General features: G+C 33.1%; 1 protein-coding gene across 1 annotated transcript; it reads left to right on the top strand.

Annotated features, from left to right (window-relative positions):
- On the top strand, positions 1-1,824 carry LOC132302515 (kirola-like). Its single transcript, XM_059799399.1, has 2 exons — positions 1-184; positions 1,549-1,824. The coding sequence occupies exons 1-2, from the start codon at positions 1-3 to the stop codon at positions 1,815-1,817; spliced, it is 453 nt and encodes a 150-aa protein (XP_059655382.1). The 3' UTR covers positions 1,818-1,824.
- The last annotated feature ends 11,929 nt before the right edge of the window (positions 1,825-13,753 follow it).

Here is a 13,753-nt window from a genome sequence, read left to right as displayed (position 1 = left end):
ATGACTCTTACCGGTAAGTTGGTAACCCAAACAGAGATCAAATCTGATGGTGATTTGTTTCATGATATGTTCAGAAAACCACACCGCATATACAACATCTGCCCTGATAAAGTTAAGGCTGTTGATCTGCATGAAGGTGATTGGGGAACTGTAGGCTCCGTCATCAGCTGGAAATATGTCCACGGTAAGGGCGACACCATTTCTATATATACACAACACAAATACACATGTAAACATACTTACCGAAAATATATATATATATATATATTATTTATATATGTTATATATGTCAAACTTAATTATCTCACTTCTTCAGTTTTGTTTCGGATCTCCATTTCACTAGCCTCTGGCTTATACAAGTTAGAATATATGCAATTACTTAGGAATCAGGATCCTCACGAGTCGCGTGTGTTCTTTTTTACAACTATATATGTAACTATGTTAAATTCTCTATTTAATGGGGTTAAGTGTATAGGCTATGAGTGTTTCTGTTAGTCCCAAATCTTAGGGCTGTTAAAACTATAAACAGTAAATGATGCAGGAAATATAAAATAATACCAAAGATATACGTGGAAAAACCTTTCAGTGTAGAGGGTAAAAATCACGTGGCAAACCAACGATAAACCCCACTAATAAAATCATGCAGTATAAGTTTATGTCGTAGCTTGAGAAATTACAATAAATAAGAGAAAATCTCGAAATAAAAATATCTATCTTTACTACAATCAACCCTTCTCAAACATTACTTACCGGATTAATAAAAAAAGCCTTCTCAAACACTAAATAGAATACCTTCATAAATCGGCAAAACCGATCTCTCCTCTTGGTTAGTTGTACTATCCACTCAAAGTCAAATCTCCTTTATTTGCACCGCCAATTCCTGTATATCCCCAAAGACAGAATGCCGAATTATATTATGGTTATTTAGATCCGAAAAACTAACAAATCACTCAGTGCACCACGTACACACTGGTCACCAAATCGTGCACACCTCGTCGCACCTGATTCTTTCTATTTTCTTTTTACTTATTCCGTCTCACAAAAAGTGTTATTTTTAAAGAACCGTAACTCTCATAAATTGAATTGACACGATTCTTTATTAAGGATACTTTTTATGAAACGAAGGTAGTAATTTGTAAGTTCCGTGATTGGAACCCACAATTTCATCTCATACAAGTGTTCAATTATAGCCGAGACTTGTATCTGGTGATGTAGTGCATTGGATAATTTATTTACTATTACACATGACGAGACAAGGGACATGATTTTACTTTTCAAAAAAAAAAAAAAAAAAAAAGGACATGATTTTATTAGTGGTGTTTATCGTCGGTTTGCCACGTGGAGTTTATCTAGATCCATTATTGGGTAACAAATATCTATGAGATTAAGTCTAGGTTTGCAAAATCGAGTCAGAAAGTATTTTGTGGCTAACAAAGATATATCCTCCAGAGAGAGTTTCACATTTTTATCTTTTTTCCTTAGTTCTTGCTCATCATCATGCAAATTTCTTCGATCTATTAGTCATTTGAAAGGTGAAATCATATATAGATGGAAAAGAAAAAACTGCAAAGGAGATAATCGAAGCCGTAGATGACGAAAAGAAATCAGTGACTTTCAAGGTAATTGAAGGAGATCTCACTGAGCTGTACAAGAGCTTCATTTTTATTGTTCATGTCGATGCTATGGGTGAAAGTAACCTTGTGACATGGACTCTCGAATATGAGAAGCTGAACGAGAATGTCCCTGATCCAACTACAATAATGGACTTTTTAGTTATTATGACCAAAGATATTGAAACTTACCATCTCCAAAAGTAGCCACAAAGTGTCATGGATTGGTGCTCCTGAGTACATGAATAAATATTGAGTGATATGTCAAATACTAGCTATAATAAAGTTTGGGGGGAGTTCTTATGAGTGATATGTAAAATAATGAATAATATGTTATATAAATATGGGTGTGTAGAAACTTGTACTTCCAGCAGTGTATTACATATTTGTGGTTGCTTATCAATAATTAGTAATATACGTACTGTTTGATGTTATGCATTAAGCGCCAGTGTATGTTTTTAATCCACTTTTTGATTTCATGTAATTCTGAATTTCATTGTTTAGTTTGTTAATTAAATCAACCTCTCGGAATTATTAATTAAAGAAATGGAAAATTGCATAAACTCCTTTGACTATAATTTTTTCACAAAAATATATCATTTAATCTATGTATTGAAGGATAATCCTCTTCAACTACTCAATGTATAGAAGAAATCCTCTTCAACTATTCAATTTTTTGCAGGAGGCAGTCCACCCTTAGCTACCAAAACTCATCAGTACATGTGTGTCATGTAAAAATTAGTTCTCAATGAAATGTCATAAATACCCATTTTGGTGACCAAAATACTCCTAGTATTTATACTCCGAGGTATCCGAGTTCAAAAACTCGACCATTTGGACTGTAATTTCTCCATGACGTTTGGACTGCAAATTCTTCAGCCATGGAACCATCAATCCAATTGGTTTTAGAAATTTATGATGAATAAACCCTTAAACTAAATCTGACTCACAACCCAAAGTTTAGAATTAAACCGTGACAATCCAACTGGTACATTTTTCATCTCTTTCCAAAAAATAATTCTTTCAGGTACTGTGATTTATTGGGAACCTGACTCACAACCCAAAGTTATTGATGAAGACACGGCGGCAAAGTTGTGGCTGAAATTGGAGAGTCTGTATATGACGAAGTCTCTCACCAACAGACTCTACCTGAAACAGAGACTCTACACCCTTCGTATGAAGGAATGTATGCCTCTTAAGGAGCATATTGATAATTTCAATTCTATTATTATAGATTTGAAAAATACTGATATTAAAATTGATGACGAGGATCTAGCCCTTATTTTGTTGTGTTCTTTGCCTCATTCCTATAAGCATTTTGTTACCATATTGCTATATGGAAAAGACACTATTAGTATGGAGGATATTAAATCATCATTGAACTCTCAGGAGTTGAGGAAAAAGGTGTTTAGGAATATTGGAGATGAACAGGCCAAAGGTCTATTTGTAAGAGGTAAAGGTGAGACAAGGGGTTCTGGTGGTAGGGGCAAATCTAGATCTCATAAAAATGTGGAATATAACTACTGTCACGAGATAGGGCACACCATCAAGTACTGTCCCAAACTAAAGGCAAAGAATGGGAATGGCAAAGAAAAGGTTCAAGAAGCAACTTTTGTGGCAACTGCTACAACGAGTGATTCGGAAAATGACGATTATGTTCTCATGATAACCTTGTGTTCAGGTATATCATTTAATGACAGTTAGATTCTTGATTCTGATTGTTCCGTTCATATGTGTCCCAGTAGGGATTCTTCGTCTTCCTATAAAAAGGTGAAAGGTGGTTTGATTTTAATGGCGGACAGGAAAGCTTTCAAAATTTTGGGAATTGGAACAGTCAAGATCAAAACGCACAATGGGTTGGTGAGAACATTGTTAGATGTTCGACATGTACCGGATCTGAAGATGAATCTTATTTCTGTAGGTGTGCTTGACTTTAAAGGTTACAAGGTTGTAACAGAGGGTGGAGTAATGATGGTCGTGATGGATTCTCTTATAGTGCCACAGGTCACCAAGGTGAAAAATTTATATCTTCTTTAAGGGAATACAGTAACAGGTGGAGCTTCTACAGTGTCTTCTACAGTTAGCAGAAATTTGCGTTCAGGTCTTGGCAAAAGAAGTGTTCGAAAGAGGAGTTACGATCCTAGTTCTTAAAAGGGTTATGAGGGGACTATATAACGTGGTGGGAGAATGAAATCCGTTTTCAGATGGCAACCGAAATTACAGCAGTCCTTACAAGGAGGCAAACCTATGAGGACAGGTGTGATATTGACTTGCAATAATCTTGGTGGCAATGAGATAGTCCATTCGAGTGCCATTAAGATGCATGGGAGGCAAGTAGTTGGTCACAATAGAGATGCGAAGAAAAGTCAAGGACGTCTTATTCTCTACAAGGGTGAGAAGATAACTTTTTATTACCAACCGGTGGTTTGTGGGCAGTGGAGAAGGTTGCTGAAGGAGATGTCAAACGTGGAATTTCTGAGGTTGCTTTTGGAAAACATTTAAAGTTTGACAAAAATACTAGAGGTATGCTTGTGGTTGTGCAAGACATACATGGGTTGAAGAATAAGAGTCTGAGGGTTAAGTTTGAGGATGACTCAAACTTAACTAAAATTCTTAATTAATTTGTTTCGTGGAGAAGAAAGGTTGTTTGGCAGAGATACAGTGGCTCATTTGGAATTTTTTTTTTTTTTTTTTGGCCAAGGTAGAGATTTGTTAGAATATTGTGGCTCAAATCAAATTTCCAACTCAGCAAGCATACATCACCCATGACTTCACCTTTAACTTGGGCTTCAAGTATGTGTATTCACCAAGTCTCCTTGCGTGGCCACCAAGTAGCAGCCTTGTACGTGATCAGCAAGCATGTATTTTGGTAACCAAATTTTGGCTATAAATAGCCATGTCTCTTATACATTCCAGAGCATCGAAATCATTTTAAAATATCAGTTGGAAAGTGAGAGATTTTGGGTGTAAATATTGCTTTGTATCTCTTTATTTCCATAGTGAAATATTGTTCTGTCTTATCCCCGTAGATGTAGGCATAGCCAAACCACGTGAATCCTTATCTCATTTGTGTGTATGCCTATTTAATTTCTTGTCATTATTTTTTCTCTTATTCTCATAAATTCCTATTTGATCCTTTTTTCATAACAATAAATATTCATTGATAACTCTGTTTGCATTTCTTACAGCAAATATATTTCCCATGATCAAGAAGAGCTTTCATTTCAGCCTTCATATTTCTGCTTATTAGGAATTTTACCGGGTAGACATCTTAGATTAGTTTGGTAACAATCTTTCTAATGTACTTTTCAACAAGCTCCCACATTATGTGTTCGTATCAGCATCAAGTTTATAGCTGTCTTTCTGTCCCGAATTGTCTCTCACAGCCTCTAAGGGATTTAGTCTTTGCAAGTTGATCTCTTGAATACTGTCTGTGTTGCTTATTTTTACATTGCGCCTATTCAAGACTCTAGCGTCTCTTTTCTATATAATGCTTTCTCTACTTTGTGCTCTTTTATTCCTTTTGATCTATCATAAGGTGATTAGTCCTCGTATTTCATGGCACTTTTCTTCTTGCCATTACTTATTGTGTAAACCGTGTCTTTATTCTTCTGCTTGTGATGTAGATGTTCTAGTAGAGCCAATCAACAAGCACAGCCATTTGTACAAGTGCTGGATTATATATATCCACTTATTTGTGTTAAAATCAGCAACCGGCAACTCTTCATTTTTTGTTTAGTTTCTTGGGAGAAATTTCATTTTCAAAGCATGCATTCATAGTACTTTCTTTCTTCTATGGACAACACTGCAAAGAATCTGATCCAAAGTTTTTGGGAACCTTTGGGCAACCATATCCACAATGAAACTGGAGACTAAAATCTCTTATGCAGAAACATCATAAGAGATTTTTTTTTTTTTTTTTTTTTTTTTTTTAAGTTTGAATAGGATCGCTTTGAACATTATCTTAAAAAATTCTGTTGACCAACTAGTTCATTATTTCGAAAGGGGTATTTTTTTTTTTTTTTTTTTGGAAGAAGAAGAAGAACATTTTTCTGTAATTATATATGATTTCCACCATACCAACTCTTTTACCCTCTTGAGTCCCCACATCAAATGGGAAGCTTTCACATCAGACAGAAGTTGATTCTTACAGCGAATCCTGTAATCACTATTGAACACTAAATTTTGGAATCCTATATTGCTCAGCATCTCCAATGTTCTTTCATTTTGGGCTCTAAAACTCATAATTTGAGATATGGGTAAAAAACCCCTCCAATGGCCTTCATTTCACCTCTCAAAATTTGAAAATCTCAAATTTTCTCTCAAATGTAAGAGCTGCCAAAAAGCAGCTCTCTAACACCGACCCCACCACCAATGCTGATAAACCATGCGATGCCTCTGCTCGGCCAAGCTCCGATTAAAGGAGGAGCAGCTCTATCAGCCTCTGCAAGTCTGCAATTCAGGAACCCAAATCCACCATTGTTCTCCAATCGCCTTTCCAAGTTCTTCCCTAGAACCAAAAGATGCCTCAATTCCCTCACCGTTGTTGCAAATGCCGACGCTGGTGGGGGCGCTCCTCTTGCCACCACCGCCAAATCTAACCCTCCTTTCAACTCTGACAACTCGGTTTTATTTGTCGGCTAAGAAAGTGTTCCCTTGGAAGGTGTTATTTAGTTCGATAAACCCAATTTGTCTTCTCTTATCAACAAGTGGGGGTACGCTTATTCATTCCACCCAACTCTCAATTTCATCTCTATTGCTACAAATATATATATATATATCTATATATATATATATATATATATATAGATATGTGGTTCAAATTATGCTATTGGGTTTTGTATATTTAGTTGTGTGGCTCTGCTTGCTGGTGGGGATGTGTTAGCTTTGCTTCTGTTCTCTACAATCGAAAGGTTCAGCCGTGGTTTTCTATTTTTGACACTGAAACCCTAAGAACGGCTGACCCTTTTGTAGCCGGTATATGTGTGTGATTATTGTATGTTCCTTTTTTTTTAATTTTTTATTGGGCATAAATTTGATGAGTTGGAGCTGAATTGTTGTTCTTGTTTATGGGCATTTGGCATTTAACAGGATGGTTTTTGGGTGCTTATTTCCTTGGGGAGGAGGCCGAGGAATGAATGGTTTTGAACTTTGGATTCTTGCAGACAGATAGATAAACTGAAATATATGGGTTTTGAACTTCTGATTCTTGTAGATTTTGTAGTTTGCAGTTGCAGAGAGAGAAAGAGAGGGGGGCAAGTTCTCAGAGTTGAGAACGAGATGGAGGCAATTGGGGAGGCTGAAATGATTTGCCCTAAAAATATATATTTTTAATAATTATATAATCAAATATATATAATATACATACATACATATATATATATATATATATATATATATTTTCGAAAAAGAAAAAAAAATTATATAAAAAAATTAATTCACAAATAGTGGTTAAAAAATTATAAAATTTCGTTTTTTTTTTTTTTTTTTTTTTTGACCAAATATTTTAGAATTTTGCTTCTTTTTAATTAGGTTTAATTTTAGTTTCCTTCTAATGCCTACAACTTGACTTGGAATGTGCTTAATATTAATATTATTGATGCAAATATGAATGATGTGAATGGTAATTAAAAAAGAAAGGTGGTTGCGTAAAAATAGGAGTATTTTGCATGAAATGCACCATTGGAGCAGAATTGCTAAATTGTAGCATTTTGACACTGTAGCACTTATCAAAATATAAATTTGGCATGCGAAAATGACTTTTAACATTGGAGATGGTCTTAGCCATCACTTTCGAGTACAAAACCATGGTACAAAGAAGCAATAAAATATTACAAATATAAAACATTATCCTTAAAAGTAATAAAATATAGTATTCCAAACCATCATATATTTTACTAGAATTATTTAAGATATCTATATGTCAATTGCCAAATCTAAGTATGATTTGGTAAATCTAATCATATTGCTAACAACTCTTTCTGACTTTAATTTTCGAAACAAAAAAAAGTCTTTATGAGACATTGATGATTGTAGTCATCAAATGTAATAATAAGCATGGGAAAAAAAATAATATTGTAAAAGAAAAATGCCAAATGAAAATTAGTAATCAGAATATTTCTAAATCTACAAAAAAAATAATAATAATACAAATAAAATGTATATAATAATAATAATAATAATAAATAAATAAATAAATAAAAATATATCCCTAAAAAGCAAGGTCCACAAACAACTCCTTTTTTTTTCTTTTTTTTTTTTTAAATATTTAGAGTTGTCTACTAACCAATTAATAATATGATCTTTATCCCAAAAAGTCAAAATTACATTCGGTTGATCATTACTCAAAGAAAAGTGAAGAAATGTTCACATTAGCATATTAATTTATGGCCTACAGGCTACAGCATATTAATATTGTTAAAATAGCATGATGGCCATGTCACCTTCAACTTTATAAACCAAATCACTGGCTAATTACTCAAAAAATTAAAAAAGAAAAAGAAATTTCTCACATTGGCTAACTAGCTAGAATAAATTAAACTATATTAAAATAAAATTTATCCAGATTGACAAATTAAATCTTGAAAACTATTAAATATTTGCTACTTGGATATTTGCCAAACCACATGTTAAAGGATAAAAATCCTCTCAGGTGGAACAATTAACCTGTTCCAACCATTGATTTCCATGGTTCTCAAATTGAATAGTTATATAACTATGGTTTTGCAATTGATTGGTGGGAAGACGATCTCCACGGTTCTGAAATTGGATAACTTCATCATCTATTTCACTTTGGCTGCATTTCATTTCCTTCCCAATTCAGAATGAGCAAGAGCTTATTAGCACAAGGGCCCCAAACCCTAAAACACAATTTTTTCAAAACTTTCTTTTCTGGTGTTTATTGGTGGGAACAAAGATGAAAGTTTCAAGGTAAAAACAAAAAATATGATGAATTTATTCCCAAGGTTCTCTTTGTTTTTCATCCCTTTCTTTTGTTATGTCCTTCAAAGCAAACTTTGATCAGTGCTACTTTCTTTGTCATTTGAAGTGACAGAAGCCCCAAACACACAAGGTTTGATAGAATTGAATAATCCCAAAAAAAGTATATGAAGTGCACGTCCCAATGTGTTAATGTGAATAATTCTGATGTCTAAAACAACAACACTCAACTCGGCCAGTGAGAATAGTTTGAGATATATGTTACGAAAATGTTGGGACATTAGCCTTGCGTCCCAACATTTTTCCAACATACATCCCAACATTTTTCTTACGTACATCCCAACATTTTCATAACGTGTATCCTAATGTGCATCCCAACATTTTCGTAATGTGCATCCTAACGTGTATCCCAATATTTTCCTAATATATATCCCAAATATATATTTCATTACGAAAATGTTGGGATGTACGTTAGGATACACGTTACAAAAATGTTGGGATGTACATTAAGAAAATGTTGGGATGCACGTTAGGATACACGTTAGGAAAATGTTGCGATGTAAGGCCAACGTCCCAACATTTTCATAACATGTATCACAAACTATTCTCACCAGCCCAGACACATGTACTATTAATATTTTACTTTATTTCACTATATGAATTCATACAATTAAGTATTTAAAATTAATAGTCGATCGCAAATTCTTATTCCCGACTTTTATTAGGGCAAAATAACAGATAGAACATTTAATAGAGTCCACAAATTTAAACTAACCCTATTTCAGCCATAAATAAGTTGCGCGGATTTGAAGAGTCAATTGTTGTCTAGTGGACCCGTATGTATAAGAGCCAATAAACAAATATGGTATTTCCTCTTAATACATTACTTTATTATTTTGTTTCCTTTTTAATTTTTTTCCTTATGTATTTTTACTTTTCTAATTTACTCACCGGCCGGGACATATGTCCTGTAGTGCCGGTGAGGATTTCGGTCCCATGTTAAATTGTTAAATGGCTGAATCATAGTCCTACTCAATCCTGGTCACCAATCCCATGATATCTATAAGCTATCTAGTGATTTTTATAGGCTTCTTTCCAAAATTTATACACGAAATTAACTTATTTTTCAAGTATAATTAAAGTTTTGAAGTCTATATAAATATATTTTCTCATCTAGGTTGTGCGGCTTTTTGTATTAAAATGATTTCCATTAAAAGCATTTTTGTGAGATTTTCTTTAAAAGCATACACATTATATACACATAAGTGAATTTAGAGTGTTGTTTAAACCCTGATCGTGTTCAAGTGTATTGAAGATTGCATCTACAATGATAAGAGAAAACAGATATATTTCTTTTACATTAAATTAATTCAGATTCAAATAAGAAGAATTTTAGATCACACTTTGAAGGGATCAAGGCACTTGCAAAATGATGTTAATCTACCAGTGATCCTTCTACAAAATTCGAGGCATAAGTCTGAAGTCGAGAGCTATTGGACGGGAAGTCACAAAGTCATGGACGTTGAGCAAATTGAGTCTTGATAGAGCGAAGGGGTTTAAGTGTGAGTCCAAATTTGGTGTACTTTGCTTCATACATAGTGAATCTTTTTACGCTTAGAATAGCGCACAAAACTTCGAGGTTTTTCAATTGATTTCCACGTTAAAATTTGGTATCACTCTAAACTTTACTTGCTTTTATTTTGCATGTGATTGTTTAATTAATCAGTAATTTTAGTAGAGTTAATTGAATAGAGAAAAACCTAATTAAATCCTCTCTCAATAAAAACTCAAACTTTCAACAATATATTTCGCTACACAACTCACAATAAATAAATAAATAAATATATATATATATATATATAGTAGAACAATGTCAAATTTAATCTTCCTAGAAAATAAAAAAAAATAAAAAAAAAATTACCTTTATATATAATACACTTTCTAGATGTTTAGAATATAGTGATACTTCCAATATACTCCACAGACATAGGCACGAAACACAAAACACAATATGAGATAAATGGATTTAGATCCTCCAAGTTAAATATTCTGTAAGTTATCCTAAATTAAATTCCCTACAGATTGACACATGACATTTAAAATCTATCTACTGCTAGTGTTAAATCATGTCAAAGTTTAAAAACTGCACCGTTTTAAGATAAGAAAAATTTACCAAAGTTTAAAAACTACACCGTTTTGAATTAAAAAAAAAAATCACCATACTCTAACTACGTTTTTAACGTCGTTATCTCTCCCTCATCTTTTCCAAAAAAAAATCCTCCATCTCTCTCCTTTTTATTTCTATCTTAAACAAGTCGCGATGGTCTATGTTTCTTTTTTAACTTCATGTTTTTTCTCATCTTTTCTATATATAGGGCTTTTGGTTGCATTTTCCTAACTCCATCAATATTCATGCTTATATTTTTTTTTCCAATCATTACTATTGCAGTAAAAGTTGCATGTCTTACAATCACAATTTCGTCCATCTTAATTCCATGGCACAGAACATTCATTTTTTATGCGAAATATTCCCCCAATCGTGGGAATCAGCAAGAAGAGATTGAGAGGGGGAGGATCTTTTTTTGGAAAAGATGAGGGAGAGATAATAACGTTAAACATTATTAGACTATGGTGAATTTTCCTTAAATCAAAACGGTGTAATTTTTAAACTTCGGAAAATTTTTCTTATCTTAAAATGGTGCAGTTTTCAAACTTTCTTCAAATTAGTTGACATGGTTTAACACCAGCCGTAGACAGATTTTAAATGTCACGAGTCAATGTGTAAGGAATTCAACTTAGAATAACTTAAAAAATATTTAACTTAGATGATCCAAGTCCGAGAAAAATACGTGGACACTTTAAATGCTAAAGGGTAATACATGAATTCTGTGTGATCACGACTATGTATAAATGGAAAATGATACTTGTACTGATTTGTTGTAGTGAAATGTCATACCTACTTTTAATGTCATTTATGCAACTAATATCGAAGTACTCTTTTGTCTTTTAGTAAGGATAAATTTGAAAATTCACTTCTATCAATGCAATAAAAAAAATATTAAAAACCTACCATCATAAAAAGTTGAATTCCCTAAAACACTCAAGAATTTTGGGACGGATAGAGTATGGGTGGCAATTTTTACCGCCCCGTCCTGTTCTGCCCCGTTAATAACGGATATGGGAACAACTTTTATACCGCTGGAGCGGGCATGCATGGATACAAATTTTGTACCCATCGCGAGTCACGGGGCGGGTAAGGATTCTTACACATATCCTCCGGGGCCCCGCCCCGCTAAGCATATAACTATATATATATATAACTATATATATATATATATATATATATATGTATAATATTAATAACTTATTTACCGGCTTACCCAGTTTCCTATTTCTTACCCTAATTTCTTAAGTCTTATGTGTGAACTGAGCGACCCATCAAGGGAAGATAGAGAGAGTCAAAACTCAAAAACCAAATCCTCAACCTCAATCCCTTTCTCCCTCACCGGTCTCTGTTTCTCTTTCTCAGGTAGATTCACGCAGGCTTCTTCAGTTCTTCTTATCCCTTTTTTATACTTACACACACACACACACACACACACACACACACACACACACACACACATATATATATATATATATATATTATATCTCTTATTTTGTAATTTATTTGATCTATTCTTTTTGGGTAGAGGCAGAGGGATTGATCTATTCTTCGTCTTCTTTTGTTTGGGCTATTCAACCAAGAAAATTGTGGAAGACAGAGGGGAACACTAGATCAATTTTTAAGCCAAGAAAATTGTGAAAAAAAATTTATTAGCGGGGCAGGCATGGGGCACAATATTTCCCAATAGGGTGTGGATGGATATGAAAATCCAACCCATTGTGGGGCATGGGGCGAGCATGGACTTGCCGAAAATTAAACGGGGCAGGGCGGGATTAGGGAAACCCGCTCCAAACTTGCCCCGCTGCCATCCCTAGGATAAAGTAGCATATATATATATATATATATATATATATATATATATATATATATATATTATATACATGATTTTTTTCTTTCACTTTGTGACCATGTATATAAATACCAATTTTTGTTTAAAAATTTTTTTTGAACATGTTAGTATTTTCAAGATTAGCCAACATGAAGAAGTGTAGGAAAATATGAGTTGTGATACTTAGCAGAAAATTTAGACCGATTTGTTAGGCAGAATCTATGTGGCACAAAAAGATAAATAATATTTAACAGCGGGTCATGCTGACTCATTACAAAGTATTAAACTTCTAATTTTATTTCCGATCCCCTAACTGTTTGTGTTTCTAATAAAAATTTAATTCTTTCTTTAACTATCTCCATTTTCTTTTTTATAAATATCTCTGCACTAGCCGTTTGTCTTCTATTAGCAATTCAGTACATTCAGGAAAATATATATATATTAGGAATTTAGTTCAATTTTTTCTCCTAAGAAAGGTAAAATAAAAAATAAAAAATAAAAAAAATAAAAATAAAAAATAAAAAATAAACATTATGGGTTTGATAGGTTTAATTGATCATAAAATAAGAGACAATACCCAAAAGATAAAGGTAATATAAATATATAGAGATGGTTTTATTAATATAATTTTATCATAAAAAATTATACAAAGAGCCTCAACAACCACTTTGCACTCCATTAACATTACAATTTGATCTTATTGGAATGTTATAAGTAGGCGTCATCACTAACAATTAATCAAATCACTCTCTGCAATTACATGAAGGTATCTAGTAGTGTAAGGAAGATGGATGAGATGGCCAAAGAAAAACTTAAAAAAAAAAAAAAAAAAGGATTGAACTCCTAGGGGGTGAAGATAAGAAAGGGTAGTAAAAAAAGAAAAGAGAAACTTAACAGTTATCACTTTAAATATTGTGACATGCCATAACCATGTAGACCGTCACGTAAATTAGGTCAGAGAAATTAGTTTATCTCTTCGGTGCAAGTATCATTTTTCGAAAAATATTAACGAAGTATTGCTAAGTGCCTAAGAGTTCAAAATAATTAACTTTAACTTTAAATTATGGATATGAATATGTATAAAGTGTCGGACTTACGTCTACCGAGTTTCCAAAAACATGTCTGTGTCCGATATAAATCACCGATGCAATTCCTTAGTAAAATTGTATGGCTTTCTAGATCTAAATAATATATGATGGTTTTTTTTTT

Source organism: Cornus florida, unplaced genomic scaffold, assembly GCF_030987335.1.
Source record: "Cornus florida cultivar Cherokee Brave unplaced genomic scaffold, ASM3098733v1 CherokeeBrave_3.0.0_Hap2_Chr04, whole genome shotgun sequence".
Lineage (NCBI taxonomy): Eukaryota > Viridiplantae > Streptophyta > Magnoliopsida > Cornales > Cornaceae > Cornus > Cornus florida.
This window is presented reverse-complemented; position numbering and strand designations above follow the sequence as displayed.

What these genes read in the sequence shown, in the direction of transcription:
- LOC132302515 (XM_059799399.1), top strand. Translation starts at nt 1, where the DNA reads ATGACTCTTACCGGTAAGTTGGTAACCCAAACAGAGATCAAATCTGAT. An exon ending in CAGCTGGAAATATGTCCACG is followed by an intron (nt 185 to 1,548) that starts GTAAGGGCGACA and finishes AATCATATATAG; the next exon opens with ATGGAAAAGAAAAAACTGCA.